A 26957-nucleotide genomic window follows, 5' to 3' on the forward strand; every position below is an offset into this window, starting at 1 on the left:
TTGTCAATTATATTTCTAATGGTCTCCAAAATGCTCCTTTCAGCTGTGTTTGGAGCTGGGTTGGGAGCAATTTCGGTTCCTTCTACTTCAGAAAGCACAAATGGGGATGTTTTTGAATCTGCAAACTCAGATAGGAAGTAATCCTTCCGATGACCTTTAAACCCCATCATGACCATACTGTCAGGGTCGCGACCTATATGACTCAACCCCAGCAACCACAGTGGCTTCTCAACAAGAAGTATATAAAATAATGACAGACATAATCAACCAAAATGGCCCAACTAATATCAAGTAATTAAAGGCAAGCACCCAAGTGAAAATCTGATATAAAATTCAGAATCAAGGCCATGAGTAGGTATAGTCTTAGATTCAGGGGGCCTCACTAGATGTTAAATATTAGTTAGGGTGGGGTATATATTGCTTTTTGCTTTGTGATTGAAACTGTATATACACCTCTTTTGAATAAGACCCGGAATAGTTTTGTGCAAATGTTTAAACAAGTTAAAAATTTTCAGAACATTGTCTTCTGTAACCTAAAGCCCAATTCAGCAACTGATCAAGTCTTTCTTTTCAACTAAGCCAGCCAATGTTAAATGAGATATAAACAGTCATAATATCTGCTAGATGTTTTGAAGGCTGTCTTCTATTTGTCCCCTTCTTTGATATGTATTAAATGGTATGTACTTCTGAGATTCCTATTTAGAAAAGACAGACAAGCCATTTACCTGGTTAAGAATAGATGAAATGATGGGTAAAGAGTAGTTAATTTTAACAGTAAATGTCTTCAATTCCCTATGTTCAATTCAGGGACGTGACCACCATCCTTCTTTCTTTTCAACAAAGAAAATACCAGAACCAATGGCATTGACAGTAAATCCACTCTTTACACTCTCATGTATATATTGTTTCATTGGTTCTTGTTCAAGACACGCTAGTACATAAACTTGGCCTTTTGGTAAGGATACCTCTAATAACAACTGTGTAGCAATATCATATTCTTGATAAGGTGGCAAAGTCAGTGCTTTCTGTTTACTGAAAACATCTTCAAAATCTGCATATTCATTTGGAAGAATGAAAATAGTATTGTATAATATTGGGCGAGGCAAAGAAATTCATTTTTAAAGGACATTTACTTTTTTCTCTTTTTTCCCAGTTAATTGTTAGATTATCTTTCTGCAGCCATGGGAAACGTAAGATAACTTGTTGAATTGAAGATTGGATAATGAAAAATTCAGTTGTTCTTCATAAAAAAGACCAATATGGACTGTAAAAGAAGGGGGAGTGGATTCTAAATGGCATGTTTATTTGTTCTAATAGGACAGAACAAAGAAAATTCTATACTTCCCTAGAATTAATGGTTGCCCCGAAATGCAGTGTACAAAAACAAAATAAAATCATGCAAAGCTAATCAGAATACATAAAAACAAAATTAGACATGCAAAAATCAAATCAGATTAGAAGTTCAAAAACAAATTGTAAAACTGGAAAACATTGAAAATGCATACACGAAACAGAAAACACAGAAAAAAATGGAAATGTAAAAACAAATTATAAAACATAAAAAAAAATTGGAATTGCATGCCAAAATCAAATCAGAAAATACAAAAGGAAATTGGAAATATAGAAAGTAAATCAGAAAATGCAAAAACAAATTACAAAACACAAATTCAATATGCAAAAATAATGTGTAAATGATTTAAGAAACCGCTACACTTGTTAGGATCTCTGATATATCTAATTGGATACGGTATTGCAGGGTCTTTAATTGACTGAAGCCTGCTACCTCCTGGACCTGGGAGGCAGAGTAAAACTTTGCGGACAGCATATTTATTAACTCTACTACCTGCTGGATGGATGCCTGAACCTCCGTCATTTGTTTTTAATTCCTTTATCCTTTATCCCTGCATGTACCGCATGTCATGGTAAATCCACCTCATCCCGGAGTCACTCATCTGGGATCCGAATCAATGCAAGTATTACGTAAGATAATGTTCGAAGAATATTTGAGAAAAAGTCAAACCAAAAAAATGTTTGAAAATCAAGAAGTAGGCCACACTGTTACAAAGGCCAAGTCGCAAGACAAAAATCAATGTAAAAAATTTAGAGCAAAGTCAAAAACCAGAGATTCAAAAGAAATAGTATTTAATGGCACAAAAAGGGATATTTTTAAATCCTGTCATCTGCATTGGCCTCCAGTGGTGACAGGTGTAAACAAATAAGATGGTGATGCAAAAAAGTGCCAAATATTATTAGATAATTTAAGACAAGCATTCAAAGGCTTAAATCTATTGTCAAATTCAGAAACTAGGGCATAAAAACCCAAACAAGTATAAAATCTTGCAAAATGGTGAAGGAAAATAAATATAATTTAAATGAAAAGTACATTCATAACAGCAAGAATCAAGCATGGACAGATTCGCAATTCATAGTAGGCCACACCCAAAAACACGAATTACATTGATGCATACACGATGTATTCCTCATAATGGGTTTTGTCAAATGTAATCTGTTTTGTCATAAAACCTTCAAAAATAGGTAAGTTGAAAGGATACCCAGTTTTTCATAGATTCATGATCATGCCTTATTTTTTCCTTTATTATTATAAGGAACTTTACTATTCTTCAGAATAGTCAGATCGGGGGGAGGGGTGATGTTAGAGCACGTGAGCTTATTCAGTGCTGCAGGAACAACACACATGTACTGAAAGAAAAAAAAAGATCAACATGTTGCCTTCCCTGTTTGTTTGTATATCTCTGCCTGTCTGTCTCTCTATTACGCAGTGCTCTGTCTGTCTGTGTGTTATGGATCTTGAAAAAATAAGTTATAAGGACAGTTGTTCATGTTAATTGCAGTCTCAATTGTAAAAAAAAAATATTTTAAAAGGAACATCCCACATGAAAATATAACGATCTCATTAACTGACAATGCATACCAATTTATAAATTTAATGTCCGTTTGAGGTTAAAAATAAGTAACACTTTGTCCCCAGTGTGGAATTGAACTCATGTCTGTGAGGCACAGCAAAGCTACTCGCTCAGAGAGGCGAATTTTAGCGCGCTACGCCACGGAAACTGCTGTATTATTCTTGAAGCTTTTGTGAAAGTGTTTATTTGATCTTTGGAACTCGGGCTTTATACATTCTATAGTTTATGCCTACATTTTGTAACATTTATTACTAAAATATGAAAAAGTTTCTGCTTTAACAATGTGTTTACACAGATTACTGTAGAAACGGTACACACATGAAATGCGTGTGTTCCAAATAACGATCTATTATTTCCATTCTAAAACTCCACTTCACTCCCAGATAATCAATCAAGGCATGAGCTGGGAAAAGTGCGTTCACGTTCTAAGTCGGAGGGGGGATGGAATAGCCGGCTGCTTGCAGCTTGTCTTTTATCAGCACATTTAGAGGACAAAAGACGCTGGCGGAGAGGTGTGAACGGATTTAAGACGCGATTTAAGGTGGGCCGGATCTACGAGTTTTTTCGTAGACTCTGGTAATTCTAGTGTTAATTGATGGTGGCCATTTTATAGATTTAATTTAATTTCACATGGGGAGTCTAATTTATTGTTTGACACCAACACCCATCAAACTCTAGTTACAACACTGCCTTGAACTCATATAACCATAATTCTAGCATTATTTTAGTCTGTAGGTAATCAATTTGGTTAATTGTAGAAGTGTCTTTCTGTTAAAAATATTATACTTATCAATTTATACAGTAAAGTATATAAAATGAATATTTTGTATATGTAGCATAATTCTTAGTATATGGAATATTTTTAACTTGTATGTAGTTTTTGATGATGTGATTATCTAACACTCTCTGCATGCATATTTTAATACATTCAGTACTTTTCATTCTTAATTTTATTGCTGAAAAAAGTAATTAATAAATGGCAGTGTGTTTCATGTTTAATGTTCTCATAGTTGTTCTTTTTATATGTTTTCTGTACGAGGTATGACTCTAGTAATCTTGAAAATTTTCTGTATTAAACAGGACTGAGGTTCAATATTGCCAAGAGTTTACATTAACTTTCATGTGGTGTTTGATTAAATAATGCTGAACTACTTGTAGAGTAATTTATGAGTTGTTGACAGTTTAAAGAGAAGCAAAAGAGCAAAAGTTCAGCATTACTAACAGACCCTTCAGTTTCTATCAGCAATAGGCATGGGTGGTCATGCTTACACATTCACCATCCCTATGTGAGCTGCAAGTTTAACACAATTTATGCAAAACAGAAAAATTGTAAATTATTTTTTGTGTTTAAGATTCATATGTCACATTTTTATTTAATATGGTCCTGTGCATTTAGTGGTTGAACATTCTTTAAAAGCATAGTGAGCCTGCAAAGTTCTATAAGAATGTAATGTTTGTTCATATCTTAAATCAGATTAAATGTATTTTCATTTTTAATATGATGTGAATAAATGTGTGCTTCATCTGTAATGATTAGAAACAAACCATTAATAATTTGTGTCTTTAATTTTTATTCTTAAAGCAAAACCAAACAAAACCCACAAATATCACCGAGTAAATCCACTGGAGGTGAATTTTGTGTTGCAGCCCTCTTTGCACCTTCAAGATCTTGGTTTATCACCAATCCCAACATGAAAAGAGATAAAGGTTTGTATTTTAGAAAAATACATTTTAAAACAGTATTTTAGCCGTGAAAATACCACAGATGAACTGCAGCCATCATTACATGGATGCAATCTCAGGCTTTCCTTTAATAACACTGTAACAGGCTGTGCTATATTTCATAAGTTTATTTTGTGTTTGATATTACAGGTAATTACCTTATTTCATTTTTGAAATTGCCTTAAATTATAGGAAAAGAACAGTGGCACAGTGCTTTGTTGTAGATTCGGTTCCCCTGGTTTGAATCTCATGCCTGTTCATTGTCTGTGTGGAGTTATATACTCTTCCTATCCTGACTTGAGCCCTGAGCTGCCCATATAAGCTCCTGCTTGCTACATTGAGAGATTTAAAAAAAAAGTTTTAAAGAAAAACTCAGAGTGCTATATGCCAACTTTGTACATGTGTAGTACTAGTACCAATATATCATTCAGTTTATGAAAAAAGACCTTTCCTATGTACAATATATTGCAACTTTCATTTAATAGTTTAACTACAATAAATGCAGATTTTTATATAAATATTATTTGCTCATGTCACACAGCATTTTGTACATAAGTTAATACGAACCTTGTAGAACTTATGAAAGAAAAAATACAAATATAAATGCTGTGTAAAGAGAAGTTTGTCCAAAAAAATTTCAGTCTAACTGCAGATGATCAGTGAATCCTCCTTACGAACTGAAAATAATGAAAGCTTATGAAAAAAAGTTATCTCAAAAGAGTAAAGTGAGATACAAATTTTAATTTCACCACTTTTACCAGGCCTAAACTGTAATTTACAAATTAATTAATGAGAAATAACACTATATTTAAAGTTTACATTTTTCATTATCATACTTTTCTGTCCTCAAATATATAATGATAGACGCAATATTATTTCTACACATTAACATTAAATTCTGATTTGTTGTTTGTGTACCACATTTTTCTTTCTGATAGATCAATCCAAGCAGTATGTTGTGGAGTCATTGTATATACTTAGCTGCTATGGAAATCTGGTAGAGCATGTCCTGGAGCCTCGTCCAATCAGCACAGCCCAGAAAATCAGTGATGACACGCCTCTTGAGCTTGTGAGCTGTCCTCGAGCAAGCTGGTCACTTGCCAGGTTTGAAGACATTGATTTAAACTATTTGTATTTCTGTGAGTTATCCAATAGTCAATAGTTATTCCAATGAAAAAATATTCTTTTAAGTGTATGTTGAATCCAAAAATCCTGGTGTTAGACTGTCACAATATAAAATGAGTAATGACAGGAATATGATGGAGTAGATGAGACATGTGTGCCCCAATGATTATGAGAGTTGTTTGAAGATATGTCCTTCTCATACAGTTTGTCATAGCAAACTTGTCTGTGGTTAGATCTCTAGTTTATATATATATATATATATATATATATATATATATATATATATATATATATATATATATATATATATATATATATATATATATATATATATATATATATATATATATATATATATATATATATATATATATATATATATATATATATATCTCAAGGGCGGCACGGTGGCACAGTGGGTAGCGCTGCTGCCTCGCAGTTGGGAGATCTGGGGACCTGGGTTCGATTCCCGGGTCCTCCCTGCGTGGAGTTTGCATGTTCTCCCCGTGTCTGCGTGGGTTTCCTCCGGGCGCTCCGGTTTCCTCCCACAGTCCAAAGACATGCAGGTTAGGTGGATTGGCGATTCTAAATTGGCCCTAGTGTGTGGGTGTGTTTGTGTGTGTCCTGTGGTGGGTTGGCACCCTGCCCGGGATTGGTCCCTGCCTTGTGCCCTGTGTTGGCTGAGATTGGCTCCAGCAGACCCCCGTGACCCTGTGTTTGGATTCAGCGGGTTGGAAAATGGATGGATGGATATATATATCACTGGAGTCATTTCTTTTATAGACATTTTTATGAGCCGCTGGCCGTGCATTGTGGTTGTTCTGGTAGTATGTACTGCAATGGCCACTTTGCTAGTTATGATGATGATATTGATGGCAAAACAGAAAAGGAGCTTAACCCAACATAGGAGTATATTCGCAACCAGGATAAGGTGGTTTCTACGTAAGAGTGGTAAGAGGTAGAGGGATCGTTTCATACAGTGAGTTGGAAGCTTCTCCTGATTTAGAGTAAAAATCAAGACCTCAGTAGTGGAGGCAGCTACAAGGAGCTGTTGCCAAAACATTTTGATGCCTGTCATCACAACAACCCTTGGCTCTTTTGTCAGACTCAAACAGTGAGGGAAACTGTCAAGTTGAGGAAAGAGGCCTTCTATACAGTTTTAGCTTGAGGAGCCCCAAATTTTGCTGAGAAGTACAGGCAGGCAGTGCTGAAACAAAGGTCCGTTTGTGTGTGTAGTTTGGTGAGTACTTAAGGATGGCCTCATTGAAGCTCTGGCAAACCATTAGTGACTCAGATTGGGTAAGCAGGACATCACCTAAGCTGTTCTTAATAGGTTGGGCTCAACATTGACTTTGACTGGAGTTATCATTGATCGACAGAAGCAGCACTGTGAGCATCCCCTAAAACCAGTGGATATGCTCTTAGAGTGGAATGCCATGTCAGAAGCGTTGGTTGGAGTATGGTGTATCTCTGTGGTTGAGACACATTTGATTATTAAAAAGCAGATCTGACCAGACATCCTCAAAGCACTGGATATTGTTAGTGTGTTTTAGCTCTTATGCCTCTTTAGTGTATTGTGGAAGGTAGCAATAGTGCCTTGCAAGGGACAACCTGAGGTGGTTCTTTATTTATAAAAAGAGTCGAACATAAGGTGTTAACAGTTAGCAGCTTCACCCCCATTTTCTGGGGTAGTGGAAAGGAGACCTCATCCAACAGTTGAAATTTATTGTGCAGGAGGACCAATGTGGATTTTATTCTGGCTGTGGAACAGCAAACTCTTTTTTTTCATGCAGAGAGAAACTGATGGGTCATGGGAGTTTGCCAATCCTGTCTTCCTATATTTTATAGACTTTGAAAAAGCTTATGACAATGTACCCTGCAGTATCTTGTAGAAGGTGCTAATAGAGTATGGGGTTCTTAGGCCAGTGATGCATTCCATTTGGCAGGTAGTATATCAAAGTGGTTAAAATTGTGAACTTCAAACCCAGAGGTTTTGGGTTTAAATCCCGCTATTGGCACTGTGCAATTATGAGTAAGTCACTTCACCTGCCTGTGCTCCAATTGGAAAAACTAAAGAAATCTAGTATAAAGGCATTAGATTAATAAATTAAATAGTAATTAATGTTGTTCCTGTATTTGCAGAGTGAGCTTTAAATTTTCATTCTAGGTATTAAATTTAAAGGTATTAGGTGTATTCCTCTTCTAAAGTTACAGATTGGCCAAACACATTATCTTCAAACTTGGCAGCTTTTTTTCAGTCATTTGCAAAAAAGAACTCAAATTCTTTTTTCTGACATGATAGCACAGCTATATAGCTGACTGGCTGCTTAATCTTGTTATGTGATCTGTGTTCTTTAACATGACATTACATGTTATGCAATTGCATCTAATTTTTTAATGAGTTTTCCTTTAGTCGTTAGACCCTAAATAAACCCCATCCACATGGTTATTTAAACATTAATAAAGAGGTATTTTGTTTTTTAATTAATATAAAGTCTAATACTCAGTTGTCATCCTAACCACAAGGGGTGCTATAGTACACTTTGCACCCCTCTTCCCATGTCCTTGCAATGGTACGTCTTGTCTTCTCTCTTTTTCATTATTTTCATGGACAGAATATCAAGGCACAGAAATGGTTTGAAGTATATTTATTTTGGCAAAATAAAAGGTGAATTTCGTCTGTTTGCTGATGATGTTGTGCACTTGACCTCATCAGACTATGGTCTCCGGAGCACCTTGAAACTGATTTCCAGATGAGTGTGAAGTGATTGGAATGAGAACTAGCACTTCCACATATTTGGCTATGGTCTCCTCATGAAAAAGAGTGGCAATTTACTTGCAGGTAGGGGATGAGCAGCAGCCCCAAGTGGAGGAGTTCAAGTACCCTGGGTTCTTAGTCATGAATAAGGGTAGAGGTCTTCCTCAGATTGAATTTGGTGAAGCAAAGTAATGTTGTACTGGATCATGGTGGTGAAGTGGAAGATATGTCTGTGGACAGAGTTGTCGGTTGAGTACAAGCAGAGAAAATAAGGTTCCTACACTTGGCTGCTGGGTACACTCTCAGTGAGAGGGTGAGGAGCTTGGCAATAATGCAGAATTATAGATTAAACCCACTGTATCTCCAGATTGAATGCTGAGGCAGTTTGGGTGTACAGTTAGGATGCCTCACAGACTCCTCCTACTGGAGGCGTATAAAGCACTATCCAGTGGAAGAAAATTGAGGGGAAGGACTAAGACATGCTGGAGTCATTACAAAGATCTATCACAACATTTAAACCACCTGCCTAATACTGTATAGGTCCCCCACGTGCCAACAAAACAGCTCTGACCCATCAAGGCATGGAGCCCGCAATACCTCTGAAGATGTCCTGGGGTATCTGGCACGAAGACGTTAGCAGAAGATCCTCTAACTCATGTAAGTTGTGAGGTGTGGCCTTCATGGATCACACTTGTTTTTTCAGCACATTCCATAGATGTGGGCTGAGCAAGTTGAGATCTGGGGAATTTGGAGGCAAAATCACCACCCTTGAATTCTTTGTCATGCTCTGCAAACCAGTGTGGCAGGGTGCATTATCCTTCTGAAAGAGGCCATTGCCACCATGAAATACCATTGCCATAAAGGGGTGAACATGGTCTGTGACAAACTTTTAGGTAGGTGGTATATATCAAAGTAACATGCATGTGAATGCCGAGACCCAAGGTTTCCAGCAGAACATTGCCCAGAGCATCACAATGCCTCCGCCAGCTTGCCTTCTTCCCGCAGTGCATCCTACATCCATCTCTTCCCCAGGGAAACTATGATCTACGTTTCAAAAGAAAACGTGATTGATCAGACCAGACCACCTTCCCCCATTTGACAGGTGCCATTGTAATGAGATAATCAATGTCATTCACTTCATCTGTTAGTGGTTTTAATAGTGGGGCTGATTAATTTATATCTCTCAGTTATCTTGGGAGTGTCAAGGTATTACCAGAAAGTTCTGAAGAACTTTGGTAACCTGATGTGTTGATACCTCATCCCTGAAAATGAAACATGGAAACAGCATGATGGTGACGATAAGTATAAATTCAATGTAGTTCTAAATGCCTTTGTTTATAAGGGGAATTATTTCACACCCTATCTAAAAACTGTATGCCAGTCTGTAAACACAAGTAAGTGAACATATATTCCCACAATATCAGTGACATACATAGTAAAATGGCTTCACATGGTTCATCTTTTGAAAGTGTAATAAATCATTTTATGATAATTCAAATTCCATCATTATAGTGTAGTATTTTTTCTTAGTATATATTATATTTTGAAGTGTTTCAAATAAAATATTTGTAAAATAAATTTAGTCTGTTCTAAGCATTTTTGGTGATATACTGCTTTATATTAATGTGCTGTTTCTGTAAATTGTTTCAGTTTGACAAGCTTGACAAGCTTTTGCCAAATTCATTTTTCTGTTTGTTTGGAGTAGAACGCCACAGTGGAATGAACTTCAGCCACCATTTAACACAAACCATCCCCTGCTACTGGCCTCAGATGCTGTGCAGTACTATCAATACCTTCTAGCTGGAAGTAAGTACTGTCTTTCCATTCTCACAGAAAGGATCCATTAGTGAGAGTCCTGCTGATTTACAATGACTGTTCTCAAAACGGGATTGTTGTTAACCTATTATTGGGGCCACAAGCTGTGAGCAACCCTTTTAAGTGATGAATCTTCTATTTGTAGTGAAGGCAGAACTATTCATGAGTCTTGTGGCTCTATGTTCATCAGCTGCTTCCTAACATACACATTATTTCCATAATTAACTGATGCAACTCTGCTAAATACACTCAGCTTGTATAAATATTATTTCATAGGACAATAGGATATAGCCAAATTTAATAAGCCCTTGGTACACTGCACAGTGAGGATACTCAGTGTCTTAATGGGACATTTCTTATGGATGAAAAGATATTTAAATCTTTCTTGAATAAATAGGCATTTATACATTTATCAAAATAATACAACATAATCAGTAATTAGCGCCTAAATCCTGTAGGCATGTTGTTAATTTCTTCTTTTCCAGTAAGTTTTAAAAGCTGAAGGGAAATGAGTACAATATTTTACTCAATTATCTATTGCAGACAGCTACTTGTTACTTTAAAATTATAAATATAATTAAGGAAGTGATACACTGGACACAATTTTAACATTTGGGTCCAATTAAATCCAGTTGCAAGTCAATTCAGTCCATAAATATATGCAACTACTGTATACTATAGTGTGTATTCAGTGACTGAGTAAAGAAAGGAAATTATATATTATATATAATTATATTATATTATAAATTATATATTTGTTGTTATAGTATTTGAAAGATCAGGTTCATTATGTCAAATGTGTGAAATGTTGAACAATCAGAACAAATTATGATCTTCCTTCTGCCCTCTCTTTTAAACACTTCACTGCATTACATTTTAATACTCACACTATTTTAAGTTGTATTCTGGTGTTACTATCAAACATAAAAACCTATTTTCGCTTACACTTAAACAATTAAAATATAAAGAGGATTAGTATACTATATAGTAACATTTATGGAACAAGGTTGTTCTAAACAACCCATATAAGTGTACATTCTAGTTTTCAATTTAAAGATGTTTTTAGTTTGCAATCCCCTCACAAAAAAAGTGCAGAAATACATTCTAAATAGGAAATTTATTATAAAAATAAATAGTTTTTTTTTGTTTCATTTTAAAAAACAAATTCTTTTAGCGTTTATTCTGTACTGTACAACTGACAGGTCTAATGTGGAATTAGGGTTACTAGAAATATGATTAATCTAGAAGTTCAATTAAAAGAATTAAGAGATAAGAATTTGATAGGAATAGAAGCCATGAACATACTACCAATTTGTAATTGTAATTACTTAGCCCTGTTCTGCTCTGTAACGCTGAAGTAAACTATACAGTTTCAAAGAAGAAAAGTAATGAGGTTTCTCTTTTCTCAATACAGGTCTTTAAAATAATTGCAAAATGACAAAATATATTGGGGTAATGGTCATGATTCTTTAAAATGACTTTTTTCTGTGGTGTATATATAGTACATTTGACAGAGCTGCTACTTACTATTCCTTTTTTATTAAAACAGCTTTTATTGTATTGATTTAACATGCAATATGCAGTTGTTACTTTTTTTTCTTCCGTTTTAATTTGGATTATATATATAATAAAATCATTCTCTAGCTAGCTTTGTATGTACTAGTAATGAACAAGTTTCTAGTTTCTAATTGTCATCCTTATAATTGTATTTTGTCAAGTTCATTTTTCCAATCTCACCTCGATTGTGTTTTTATTTTTTTCTTTCAAATTTAGCCTATTGTTTGAACATTATGCTTGGATTATTTGGCTGTTTGCTCCTTTTTTTGATGGATAGTTTTCTAGTGATTAAGAGACACCAAAAAGCAGCTTATATGAGCAAATAAAATGCATTAGCATACAATGAATAGAATTAGAACACAGCTGCAATACAATAAGTGGAAAGAGAACAACAAATATTACATTTAAGCTGAAAGCACTTATCTTTCATGACCTCTGAATTGCTAAATAAAAAGCTACCCTTTAAAAAAACTACCTGTGCATAAAACTGTAAACTGGAATAAAACAGCATAAGTCTTCTTACATGTGAACTCAGTCTCATCTCCTGTACATTTTGTTATTAATATGATACAGAATGCTTCCCTATCTCATTTGTGAGGATCATCCCTTAAGTTACGAGCATGAACAACATTACCTTTTATTTACAATTGGTCAACAGCTAAATGGAGCAGTGGTTGAAGACTTTACTGTTGATTATACACTTGAAATAGTATAGTAATATTATAGATATATTTGTCTTTGGATCTTACTTTGTCTTTTATAAAGAATTTATTCAGATTGGTCTTGCTATGAACTTAGCTGTTCTTGACAAGTGGACATCATTCAGAATTATTCTCAGTGTGTAGGAACACATTAATAATTAATTAGTGAACAGCTATTACACACTTGAGGCAAGAAGCCAGGAGGAGTTCTGCTTGGGTTTAATATGTAACACATAAAGCTTTGTTCTTTTCTATTAGAGAACACTTGAAAAATCAAAGAATGTTCCTCCCATTTCTTCCTTGTAATTTCTGCGAATACATGAGCGTCACTAACAGTTGTGGACTTGTACAAAATTTACTATGTACTGTATATACTGTAATAAGTCACGATATGCATGTTTTATGATATTTTCAAAGCCCAATTCCATGTTTGCATTGCAGGGGCAGTGTTATTGCTTGAATTCCCTTTGCTTACACGTGGACTTAGTTGCCAGAATACATGTCAGAAGGGAAACCTGATAACTTTATTATTATGTCCCATATAAATCAAATTTCGAAGAAAAATATGTCATAGCCCAAAGCTTGCTCCGCACATTGAACTTCATTTTTAAATCTTGCTTATCCAAGCCTGCAAGTGTTCCATCTGTCCTTTGAGCAGCTATGCAACGTGTGTCAGAATTTAAACTCAGTTAACCTGTATATGTTCTTCTGTTCATCTACAGTGCAGCCTCCTGGAAGCCCTGGTCCTATGACCCGACATGAGTCATATGACAGTTTGGCATCAGATCACAGTGGGCAGGAAGATGAAGGATGGCTGTCTCAGGTAAGGCTCTTTTCACATTACCATAAATAACGGATATTTTTACTGACATGCCAGTTTTATTCACAATCATGTACACAACATATATTGTAATTCTAGGTCTGAATGCTCCAACAAAATTAATTATTTATCCTTTTGTCAATAAGTAAGCAATGTTAGCTATCTGTGTACTAGCTCAAAATGGATCAGCTTAGAGCCTTAGAAGTCTTAGTTGTGCATTAATAATTTCCTGTCCATTACCCTTTAGTTTTAGTTGGCACTTTGTTGCACTTCAGAGGAAATGTGTAATTGTTTATTAATTAAAGCTGCTTTTGAATGTCTGAAATACTTGGTACAGTCATAATGAATAGTGTTGCAGATGGGAGGCAGAGGATGAGATGAAGTGCTTCAGGTTCCACATCACAAATAGTGTACCAGGAACACCAATAAACCAAAGAACAATACTGCCTTCTCTGTAGTCACAAAGGAATTTAACTTGATTGAGATAGTAAGACTTTAGTGATTTACAGCAAATCTGCATCATATTAAAAAGTAAATAGTTAAGATGAACTATGTAAGGCATGTAAAGCATTCTAAGGTTCTTCGTATCCTGAATTCTGATGACTGTTGCACATTAAATAAGTACATTAAAGAAGACGAAGTTTCTAATCATACACTTTTGCCACTGTTCCCATTATCATTACATTTTACTATTGTTATTTTACTTTGTGTTCTTTGCCAAAGTAAAGATAAAAATGATCCAGATATTTTGATCTAATAGAACTGTATTATTCCTTGTTTAAGCATTTCAGTATGACACAGTATACTTTAAAAATTATAAACTACAATGTTTGCTACCTTGACAATTTCCTTTTCTGATTCCACTTTTTACCCTTGTGAACATTGTACTGCATGAAGTGTTGTGTTTTTAGCTTAGCCATCATTGGAGTGTTTTCTTTATGGATTCCATGCCATATGTTGTCATATTGGTTTGCCTTATATGGTACATCTATTTTAATGGTGCATTCTGATTGTGTTTCACACACAGAACACTAAATGAGTTCTATGGCTTCTGATGCTTCTTCTAGTTTCTTCAGTTCTTATTTTTAGTTTTGCCTAAAAATATTTATCTAATAGAAAAGACTTTTTTTGTACTGTGTACTATGTTGGAGCATCCTTAAGGAAGGACTTACACCGACTTATTTTTTGTTGTTATTGTTTGTTTATCTGAACATATAAAGGATGGATTTTTTAAGAACACCATCTATAGAAAATCCATTCACTTTTAAACTGCTTTTCAGTTTTCAACTACTCAAGTAAGACATCTAAATATAAACATGTAGTTTGAATGCTAAACTGAGAACTTTTGAAAAAGGTTCTAGTGGTGTTTTTTATATTTAAAATTTAATATCAAAAACAAAGACATTTAATTTAAATATGCTTCCCCTTTGCTTTACTTTTTGAGCAGGATCTGTATGTAATGTGTGCTGTCAGTGTGAAGTGGATGCAATATGTCATTGTGGAACACAGCAGGAGGGATTGGGGGGAACATCTGTCCATAGCCTGAGTGAAAACTGCAGTGGCATCTGTTTATCTCTCGGCTCTGCAACACTGATGGTGTTAACTGGAAAAAATACAGCAATCCTCTTCTGTGGCCTAATTTAGGCAGCTGTGTGTTTGAAGTGTCGTTCAGCTTGCTATTAAAAATTAGGGGCCTCCATCATGTTTGTTTTGTTTTAAAATTTTATTTCAGAGATTCATTTGCTGTTTTCTTCTAGAAAATGAAATTCAACAGTTTGTTCAGTTTTGTTTTCATTGTCTTGTCCATTGTGTAATTTTCTTAATAGACTGATTAAATCATTCTGAACTGCAATAGTTTACACCAGATGCGTATTAGGGGATACTGATTTTTTTTTTTAATCGATCCTAGAAATGTAATTAGTTTTAGTTGCCAGGAATCTTTTTAGATTGCAGTTGAAATTCAGCAGGGCTTTAAAAAAAAACAAAAAAAAAAAACTCACCTATATTTTGATCTTCAGTGCACTGGCAAGGTGCCATGAATGTCAAAAAACTACTAAAGTAGAAGCTTGCAGGAAAATTTGAGTTAAAGCTATGCAGTTTAGGGCCGTGGTCAAACAGTCACATATGTTAAAAGCTATAATGTAAAAATATTTACATGAAAATCAATAATATTTTTTGTTTTATATTTCCTTATGCAAATATGAATGACATTTCAGAAAGTACTTTTAACTTAAGATTTAATTAAAGTACATTTAATAATTTTTGCTAATAATTAATTGCATTGATTTTGAAGCATTAATTGGTTAGTTTGTACTTTTATATTTTAGCTGCATTTTTTTAATAAGAAATCTCATTTTATACAAAATCAGATTTAATTTAGAAAGTTGATTGATATATTTACCAAGTTTCAGATTTTAAAATTACTATGCACACTTACTTATGTGCCATTTTATTTTACTATACAATGTGCCTGTTTTTTCTTTTGTTAATATCAAATGTTTGTGCTATGTTATTTTTGTTTATAAATAAAGTCAATAGCTTTATCTCAGACACTTTGGCAAATTTGGCTAACAAATGTCATCATAATATTTAATGACTGAGTAAATAAGCTTGAATTGAACAAGATAGCTATTTATAGTGCAGTATCTACTGATAAGCAGTGGAGTTGCAAACTACATATTATAACAAAATATAAGACCTTCAAGCATATATTAAAGGTGCACACTATAGTTTATGGTTCAAGTCCCCATGACTCTGAATTGATAATTTTATGCTTATGTTATGTTATGATAACTTATCATACTTTCTGCTTTAAGAAAGTTATGAGCAAATAAATGACTGACCACTACTAAAGCAACAATGGTTCACATTTTAGTGCAAGACTCTGTAAAAAGAAACACACTCTCCATTCTTGCAGTTAACATTTCTTTTTTTGCCTTTCTTCAGGTTAATTTTAATAGACACAATTGCTGTTATTGTACTAAATTTTCAGTAATATCCGTAACTTATAATTTCCCAAGCTTTTCCCAGAAATGTTTGAGTTCTTTTTCCAAAGAAACGACACAGTTTCATTATTATTTTCAGCTAGATATCCTTGTTTAGTTTGAGCACCTTTTGTACTTATATGTTGGATAGCAACTCAGACTCACACTGGAGGCATTATGAGTGTGCTTGGGAGTCTGCCTTATTTTTCCTTTTCTCAATCAGACTTTGCAGCTTTAACATTTATGTAATGTATTCATGTTGTTTATCTGTCTGTTTCTATTTCTTTCTAAGCTTTTGCTTTTGGTTTTAAACAACATTAAGAAAACTAATTCTGTGCCAGTCACACACACAAATGCTGCATGTTGGCTTCCTAGAAATGTTTCTCACACTCTAAGCTTGCAATGCATTCTTCAATGTTGCAAGCATACTGCATAGAAATCACCTCCAGAGTTTGGCAGTCCACCAAATGCTCATTGTCCACAGCACCGAATGGTGAAGGTAGTGCTCTGACAAGTTTTTGACTAGACATTTGCATATGATGTATCCTCTATACAGATTGGGTTCCAAATGAAGAATTCAGGTTGGTTTGTCCTTAATATCAATCAGTGTATTTTGTGATAGTTTTATTGCTGTCTTTTCAAATAATATAGAGTTTAACTTATCATAGGCAGTACTTTGACAGCTACTGTTATGTCTGCATGCTGTTCAACAGTGTTGTATGGATTTCATTGTTTTCTTTATTGTTACCATTTGTGAATCTGGTTGCCCTCATCAAAAGTTTGAAACTGATATCATAACTTAAATTGATCTGATGCCAGTTCATGCTGCTAAGCCTGAAATCAAGCCAGGTACTATGGTGGTCTGTCATACAATCCTCCACTTTTTGTGTGGTATTTTCCCTCTTCTTGAGAAGACCAGCTGCAGGTTTCCATGGAAACTCACTTAGATGTTTGTGGTAGTAGTAGGCAAGGCATTCTTGGTGTGCTGCTCACCATGATCTATCCCAGTTATCTTTTTTTTTTTTGCCAGATTGTATGGAGTTGTAGCTATAGTCATTAAGTAATGGACTTGCTAATAAGCAAGTAATATGAATCCATGGCCACATCGATTTCCCATACCTGTTTTCATTAACACATTAACTGCTACATACTTCAACTGTTTTTACTAACACCATCATACTGTACATGTAAATGTCTGTACAGATGCATAAAGCAGTGGTATTAATTACATTTTGTTCACTATATTAATTCTTCAAACATGGTGAAATATATAGGGGTGTCATCTTCCTGAACATAAAAATATTTAATGTATGCTGCAATATGGTATGAAAATTTTCTTGAGTTTGCTATTTATTTTACTATGATTTATTTCCTGATGTCTTGGATCCTTAAACTCTTTAGTTTAGATATCCAGCCACACTTGAACATTTAAGTTGAGAGCATATTGCAGAGGTGCATCTCTGCTGTAGCCAAGAGTGACTATAATATGTTTCTAAAGTAATAGCTAGAACTTGCAGTAGTAACTCTGTGTTACCTAAAAATCTACAACTTTTGATGCTTTTTAAGTTATCTTTAGAAAAGGGCATTTTTGAGGATTCTGACACATGTAGTACAGTATGCTACAACTGAAGCTGTAATAATTCTGTCATAGATAAATAGTTGTTGCTGTTCAGTAGTAAGGTTTGAAAAATTAGGCAAGATATCTACTGGTTTAAAAGTTTGAGGAATCTGGTGTTCTTACAAGCCCCACCCGATAAGCAAAAGAACATGCAGTATCTGCAGAGATATGCCAGTTAAACCATACTGGAAGTGAAGGATGTGCTTCTTTAATATTAGAGAATAGTAGCTACTCCTTTTATTTGTCATATTGAATTGCTGTTTTTTAAGTGACCACAACATCATTTTGGTTTGACAGTCTGTGTTTAAAATAATATGTACTGAAAATACTGACATCCAATGTGATCTGCTGTAGTTTGCAGTGTCACTTGCACTGTGATGTCCAAGAATGTCAAGTCATTTTGTGTGAATGAGTGGTGGCACTGTTCAGTTAGATGCTCCACAGTGGTCTGTAGCCAGCAGAATTAATCTAAGGAGACCTGTGAATAGCATTATCTTGGTGCAGAACTGCAGGAGTTCTGCATTACTCTAGAGAGCTTGCAGCACTACTACAATGACAATAAAAGTTGGCATCTGTTCTCCTCCCAAGTCACTAAGGAGCTTTCACACAGAGAATGAAGTTTATGATACATCTTTCTCTTAAAAATAGAGATCTGTTTGAGAAATGCAGGTTTTATTTTTAAATTTAACTGAATGTTGCATTTCTCATCCTGTTTTTACTTTATTTAATTGAAAATGCGGAGTTATTGTGATGTTATAAGTTGACCTGCCCAGAGGGTACAGACAGAACCCACAGAGTACATCATTATTCCTGAAAACTAAAAATAGTCTGTTGACTGAGTAAGTTGTGTCTCAGGACAAGGAAGCATAGTCTCTACTAACTTTTGTGAGATGAGGGGAGCTGCCAGAGGGCACAATTAACAATTAGTGTGCAGCATAGGTTAAGGAGGGTTACTTGTCTATGCCTCGATGCGTGTTGTTTAGGTGACTTTATTTGAGTAAATCCAAAAAAAATATTAACATCAATTGAGCAATAGCTTCTCAAGACACAAGAGTAGTAGGTGAGAGGAATTTTTTTAATTTTCGAAGTTCAAATGCCCTAGCTCTGCAATGTTTCCTAAACAGGCATAGGGTGGTAGTTTTAAGGTTTGTTAGGTAAACAGCAGAGGAGCATTATGGTCTCTGTCTTAATGCATCTGCTGTAAGTAGCATTTGTGCATTATTTTTAGTGAACATGAGGGGCAGCACAGCTAAATGGATGTTTTTGGGAGTGATCTTGGCTCAGAATGGAACAGAAATCACTTCTTCATGTCAGTTACAGATTATCTTAGAATATGAGACAGACATTAAGTATCATGAGGCAGGACTTAGAGCAGCAAATAAAACACAATAGAAGAAGTTGAGAGTAGAATGTATTGTAGGTATGGGACAAGGAAGAAACTGCCCTAGGCAGTATACAGTGGGTAAGTGTATACCAGCTGTTAAAGTATATTTTACTATTATAGCTTTACAGTCATGCTACTTACTGTAGATGCGTGCAAATAGCCAAATAATCGAATCAGAGGTATTCTATCATCTAAATTAATACAACATCCTTTAACAATTTAAGTACAATTTGTGACATAAATTCTCACCTCATTCAAACCCAGTTTTCTTAGTAAAGTTACTTGCTACTAGTGCTATAAAACCAGGAACTTTTTTTTCCTATTTTTAATTTTTTTTCTATATTGACTTTTTTGAGTTTCTTATGGGTGCTATTAACTATTTTAGGTGGAGATTGTCACACATACTGGGCCACATAGGCGGCTCTGGATGGGGCCACAGTTTCAGTTCAAGACAATTCATCCTTCTGGCCAGACTACTGTGATTTCATCGAGCTCCTCTGTGCTGCACTCACAAGGACCAAACGATGGGCAACAGCCTCTACTCGACTTTGTCACAGATGATTTAGATCTACATAGCCTGAGGTATGCAGATATTTTCTATTTATGTCTTGTTTATATTCAATACATTTTTACTGTTAAAGGTCTATCAACACATTGTTTTAATATTTTAAAGTTTAAGATTATTTTTATGTTAAAATTAAAAAAGGTTTCGATATGAAATGTTTGATGACATCATTATCATCCACAAAATGCGTTTTTGGATGATATGGACTGTTGTCATACCCATCAGAACTAGACCGGATACTAGTAAAACACAAGGTCCTCCTGCACATATACCCAGGATTGCTTATACAAGTCCAATATATAGTCACCAGTTATTTTGCATATTTTGGTATGCAAAACAAAGACTGATGTACTTGGAACACAACCCATGTTGAGTTTGAAGCTGTAAGACAGCTGTGATAACCATTACATCACCATGCCATTGTAAAATTCCTTATATACACAGTGTATAGTAAATTAATATAATAAATAAAACTTTTCCTTTATTTACAGTGATGTTTGTGGATCCATTAGGAAAGTGGCAGTTATACCTCATGGATTAACTTGAATAGATCAAATGCAGGTGCTGTTTATGATGACAAGAATAGTTACCATTGCTGTATTTTTAATCTCATGGTTGTTAATAAGAACATGTTGGGAGGAATTGTCCTTTCATAGACATTGCAGTGATTTGTATTGTATATAATAAACTTAATAATAAATCTAATTATCTGCTTCATTTTGGATTAAAGGATTCAACCTGTACGTTCGGAGCCAGTCAGCATGCCTGGATCTTCAAGACTGACCACTGATCGCAGAGGACAGTCCTCCATTATTGATACAGGATCAGGTAGGGTAACAAAGTGTTCATGGTTTACTTTCATGACTCAGAGATTAAATGTAACCTGCACTACAAGAGTCATCAGTTGCTAGATTGCTAAGTTGACTTTTACAATTGGTTGTCCATTAATGAGCAGACTGTGTGGCCCTTTGGGAAGAGTGCGTGTGAGTGTCATCTGAAGCCTTAATTGACTCTACATGGAGAGTGGCAAATAAATGAGATGCCATGTCTAATTTTATGTTGTTACTCAGGCAGGTTTGAAGTAGCTGACCCTGTATTTGAAAGCAAGCTCATTAGAAAAAGCCTGTTCAGTTTGCTTTAAAGCAGACCATAAATTTTTATTGCCTGACTTGAACCAGGAAGTGATTCCCTAGATTGGACAGCCTGTCAGTGGAGTCTGCAGGAGCTTTTATGAGTCGATGCTTATCTGACTGCTTGACTGCTTGTTGCTCAGAGTTAAAACTGGTGTGGCGCCTTGGCTTATCTGAATAAATCGCTTTGTCCTGCCTTCAAAAGAGTGCAAGTGCATGTTTATCCTAAGGATTATAACTGTTGATCTTACAATATGTTTTATAGCTTGTTTCCTATTAGCAACAGGTTTATTAGGAGATACTCTGTCTACAAATGAAATGTCCATTGTTATTACAAAATATAGCTACCTCTTAATGTCGCTTGCTGCCCCATAATTATGAGAGACGAAGTCCAATTTTTTGCAAGAGCTTTAAGTGGAAAGATACATAAAAAAAGAAAAAAATATTAAAACAAGATCTTTTTAATATTGATGTTTGTTTGCTTATGATTACAATATTCTAGCAATTTTTTAGTTTTATTATATTGCTTGAAACAACTGACATTGTGTTTGGAAAATAGTTTATTTTCCCCCAAAATATAGCATGGTATTAGAAACCTGTACTTTAAATGATCAGTATTAATATCTGTGCCTAATCACACATCTGAAATGTGCCATCCAGACAGGGCTTTCAGTTATGATAAAAAAATCTTAATCTCTCTGAGTTTGATAAAAAAAAAAAGAAGAGAGAGAGATTCCTTTGATTTTGTCTGTTATGACTTGCTAAAAACACCCGGTGATTTGTTCCCTGAAAGCACTTTGCAATTCAAGACGTTTTGTTTTTACACAGATTATCTCACACAGTCCATCTCATTTTGTAAATGCCACAAAGATACGTGATTGTAACTGGCTGAGGAACACGTCATTGTTGATGCCATGATCAGAATACATTCTCACTTGTTTTCATGTAATAACCTACCATCATGGATTTCTTATCTTTATCCTTTGCTTACTGTTCTTTTGTGCTTTATTAGACATTAAATCTTATAGATTTAATGTAATGAAAACAGATTGAAATTCTACATTAAACTGTATTGAAGACATTTAAAATATAGGTGTCTCCATTCTTGTCCCTTAAATTTATACAAAGACACATTTATACACATGCCCATTCATATATACATACATATATGAATAAACAGAAAGATGAATAAAATTATTGTATCTGCACATAATGGTCATATAGTATGCTGTGATTGATCTAGGAGTAGCAATTGCTGATGGGGTTTCTACCTCCTTTCTGAGCATTAGACATTCAGGTAGTGCGCAACTGTGAAATTGCAAACTGTCTGATCCCCCAAGTACTGCTTCAGGCATATACTGACAGGTTTGAGTACTACCTAGTTTCTTTTTTTTAACTGACCAGCTTGGTGTCTGGAAGGCACACATGAATGAAATCGTCCAGTGTGCTTGAGTGGGTTTTGAAGCCACTAGAGGTAACTGATATGGTCTGGAGTTCTTGACCTGAACCCTGTAATTACTTGTAGAGGATAAAGGTGGTTTGTTCTTGATGATAGTGGCCATATTCAGATCTGTGTGATTATGAAAGTCCTCACTCAGGACTATTCTCAATAATCAAAGAGTTTTTCAGAAAATTCAATAGTATTTATTTCTTTCTTTGTTCCCACGGGGCACCTCCACCTGTGCACAAAAGATGGGTACCACCTTGAGGCGTTTTAGAAGATGGCTCTGCATTGACTGCTTCCTTTCTTTCTGCTTGGCTTTTTAGTTTGATTGTGCTCTGGCTATTTAAGAATATTGGTCCTTTTTCAGTTCCTGAGAATTTGTGGTTTATACTCTTAAAATGAATTTATAACTGCTTTTCACAATGCCACTATTTTACAGGAAAACCAAACTAAGAAGAAATTATTGAATATGTTGCAATGCTTTATGTTTTTAAGACTTTTTCACCTATTGATTGAATTTACACAAGACCTTTAGAAGTGTCACTATTTAGTTTTTATCAAAATACATTGACTTACCTCAGTATATTCATCATCTTGTTAAAATAAATTTCCATAATAGTTACCTTTTCAGGGGCATTTTATTGTGAATTGTTTCAATTAAAATTGGTTGTGTTAAATAAGAGGTGGTGTGTGTGTATTTTGCCTACACCAAATTATATGCAACATCATATTGAACCTTTCATTTAAAAAAATATTTATTTTTTTTGACTCCTGACCTTTACCATTGTCCAAAATAGGTTGCATTGTTAAGTGGCCACAACTGGTTATTTACATTGTGTGCAGAAGTAACTTGCAATGACTGGATTGGCAGAAATACAGTAGATTAATTATAAAATCTATCATATTAAAATCCAGGGTCTATAAGTGTAACTGATGATGATGGAAGGATCTGTGTAGCACACCAGCCTAATATTTTTGGGATTTTCATTAAATTTTGATGCCTTTCTGTAGTTTTACACAACATTATTGATCTTTATTTTCACAGATGGTATTCATAATGTAGTATTTCCATAATTGCAATGTAATGCTGCTACTTGAGAAACTGTACATCAGAATACTATGGTGATGAAGAGATGTACCGTGGTCACTTTTATATATAATTTTCCCCTGAACATTGTTAATACAATGTATGAACAGAAAATATTTATTGGTTTAGAAAAATTGGTGTATTATATTTAATTTTTTGTATTGGAAGGGCTTCTTATGAAAAATTTCTAAATTATTGGCCCTGCAACTCCTTCAGTATAACACTTGCTGCTTTGTGCATTTCAATTTAAGTGCTTCACGCACAATGTATAGTTCTTACAATATTTCTCAGTCCACGTCTTAGAAATTAGACCAAGATGATTCACAGCTTATTTTCATCAGTTGCTGTAGCATCATTAATTGGTTCATTATTTCTTTATGTTTTTTGTAGTGTGTTTCACAAATGACACTATCAAAGTGTACTTTACAAAGCACACAAAAATTTAACTCAAAACAGTAAGATAGTAAAGTGGACTACAAGATAATGGAAAAGCATGATAATAAATAAATAAGGGAGTGTCTATAAAAATGAATGTATAATAAATAACTAACAGTTGATAAACAGCACTGTATAGAGTTAATTTCACTGTTCCAAAGATTAAAACAGGCAAGGGCATAACCAATCTCAAATGCAAGAGAGAAAAGGTGGGTTATCAAGTGTAGTTTGAATGTTTCACTCACAGAGTCAGAGAAATTGACTTTTAGAGAATGACTGTTCAACTTGAGTTATATAACCAGGCATCGGGGTGGTGATAAGGCTAGCATCAGATGATCTTGGTGGGGAGGGGGTCTGGTAAATTTGATATCATGTAAGTACAAAGTAAAAGCAAAAAATGTATATTTTTTGATAAGTGAGAAGTCAATCAAAATGACACCTTTTATTGGCTAACTAAAAAGATTACAATATTCAAGCTTTCCAGGCAACTCAAGCTCCTTATTCAGGCAATTGATAAATAAAATCTTTTTATCACACTGCACCAGAATAAATGGATTATTGACCATAGAAACTATGCAGACAAGTGCTAATAATTAACAAATGTAGAGAAAAACACAAAATAAGGTACAATTAGCAGATTTATCTGCCCTATCTCCACAAGTTCTGGCAACAGTGTCTAACCCAGACTCTGGAATGACCTATAAAATTAATCAGGTCAGCTGACTCCAAGAATTCTTTTAAAACACAACTCAAAACTCATCTGTTCAAGAAGGCTTATAGCTCTACTTGACTTTATTACCCTTCTCTCAGTTTACCTCTCTGTCAAGATGCTCATGTAACCTGTATGTGTGTGTGCTAGACCATCAATTATGTTGTCTGTTAGGCCTTTTCTCTGAATTCACTGTCATAATCTTCTTTATTTATTTATCTGGTTTGTACAACGCTGTATACTGTATACCCTGCTGTTCTTTCTTATATTCTGTAAGTGCCTTGAGCATGGGAAAGGTGCTATATAAATAAAATGTATTATTATTATTATTATTATTAGCTATGGAGTCAGTGTCAATTTTAAATGCAGCATGTGTTTCTAAAAACTTCTGTGTAAAACTGACATTTTGATTAATACAACAATAATTTGGAAATAAATAAGATGCAATGAAAAAAACAGGCTTTTTCACTTACATTTTCTGACCTGCAGTAAAGCTACATACAAGTAAAACAAAATAATTAGAGTGGAAATTTAATTTTACTTTGACTGCATACAAGTACATAACACCTAATAAAAATGCATGTAACAATTGACTTATTTATAAGGTAGAACACTTCAGCCAAATAATAAAGTTGATTTTCTTCTTATTATCCTTCCTCACAAAATACAGAAACATGTATATTTATATTAAAACCAGTTACTGTACTTGTATAATGAATTATGTAATATATGATTGCAGAGTGTTTTGAAAGTTGAGTTCACTTGATTACAATTTTTATTCTCTACAGTAGGTTTTCCATCCTGTCCACACATCTGCCATAGAACAGTTCCGAAGTAAACAGCAGTTCCACTATGAGGAGCAGAGGTTCCCGTGTTTTCACATGTCCTGATCTGTCAGATGTAGTTGTGTTCCTCTGCTCTTTCACATTATCCCCCAGATGGCTCAGATTGGAAGGGTGTAAAATATGCTGACAGATGTCTTTCTAGATTGTTCAGAGATGCTCAGCAAAGTTGAGGGATGTGCTTTAATGCTTGTTGTGATATACATTACTATTACTGTGTGTTACAAAATTTACAGACAGCTCCTTTCTTGCAGAACATTTGTGGATTTTTGTGCTTTGTGAATTTGAAAAATAGCCTTCTATATACACTTTTTAAAAGTCTTTTTTTTAGAAGTTGCCATGTTACCCAGATCCTATAGGCATACTTTAAGCAAAGCCTGTTACCAGAGTGTGGTTTACTTAAAAAAAACAAAAAGGAGGAGTTGGCTGATTAATTACTATCACTAGCTGTTGTACTCCTTGGTAACTGTAACATGTGTAAAATGTAACACTAGGCCAGATAGTGTTCTGCTACAATTAAGCAAGTCAGTAGGTTTAAAACTGTTAACATTTAGCTTTTGGTGAGAACTTACTCATTGTTTGTAATTAATTTGGGACTTGTAGCAGCTAAAACCCAGCCAGCTGTGACCTCCAGGTGACTGAGATCCTGGGAGAGCACATCTTCAGATTTTCACAGATAACAAATGAAAAGACAAACTGAGGGGGAAGTTATTGGAATGTAAAAATTAGCAGCATAAAGGAAATAACTTTTTTATTGCAATTAATAGACATTCTTTATTGTTGTTCTTTAGACTTTATATTATTTTGCTTTAAAATTTCTGAATTTAATGCAACATGTAGTCAAATAAGTATTTCTGACTATGAATTATGTCACTAGATCAGACAATTTGCAAACTTTTTTTTTCTTTTTACAGAGCAGCATTTCATTTACAGTATTTACACCCAAGACTATCACCTATTACTGTTTTTTTATCCTGACGCTTTTATCAAGCAGAATATGCCCTTGGCTCAAATAAGATTCTAATAACTAAAAAATACTTGAAAAGTCCAATAGAAATATAAAACATAATATTTTCCAACCCTTTAAATCCAATTCATGGTTGTGGGGAACCGAAGCCTGTCTAGGCAGCATATATCCATGTCCACACTTACACTGAGGCCAATTTTAGAATCACCATTTAACCTTAACCACCATTTCTTTGCAGATGTGGTAAACCCACACAGACATCAGCAGAATATGCAAAATCCACACAGATAACAACCAGTTGTGAGATTTGAAAAAAGGACATTGGATGTATGATGTGGCAGAGCTATACATTCATGTTGCCTAATTCAAC

General features: G+C 34.5%; 1 protein-coding gene across 3 annotated transcripts in view; it reads left to right on the forward strand.

Moving 5' to 3' along the window:
- The window catches only part of bcas3 (BCAS3 microtubule associated cell migration factor), an 830699-nt gene that overhangs the window by 462175 nt on the left and 341567 nt on the right, over nucleotides 1-26957 (forward strand). For all 3 annotated transcript variants that reach the window (XM_028807048.2, XM_028807050.2, XM_028807049.2), the window contains 6 exons: nucleotides 4507-4631; nucleotides 5585-5750; nucleotides 10235-10335; nucleotides 13325-13425; nucleotides 19794-19990; nucleotides 20704-20801. In XM_028807048.2, coding sequence (XP_028662881.1) covers nucleotides 4507-4631; nucleotides 5585-5750; nucleotides 10235-10335; nucleotides 13325-13425; nucleotides 19794-19990; nucleotides 20704-20801 — 788 coding nt within the window. The remainder of the gene's footprint in view (nucleotides 1-4506; nucleotides 4632-5584; nucleotides 5751-10234; nucleotides 10336-13324; nucleotides 13426-19793; nucleotides 19991-20703; nucleotides 20802-26957) is intronic.

This window comes from Erpetoichthys calabaricus, chromosome 8 (genome assembly GCF_900747795.2).
Source record: "Erpetoichthys calabaricus chromosome 8, fErpCal1.3, whole genome shotgun sequence".
NCBI lineage: Eukaryota > Metazoa > Chordata > Cladistia > Polypteriformes > Polypteridae > Erpetoichthys > Erpetoichthys calabaricus.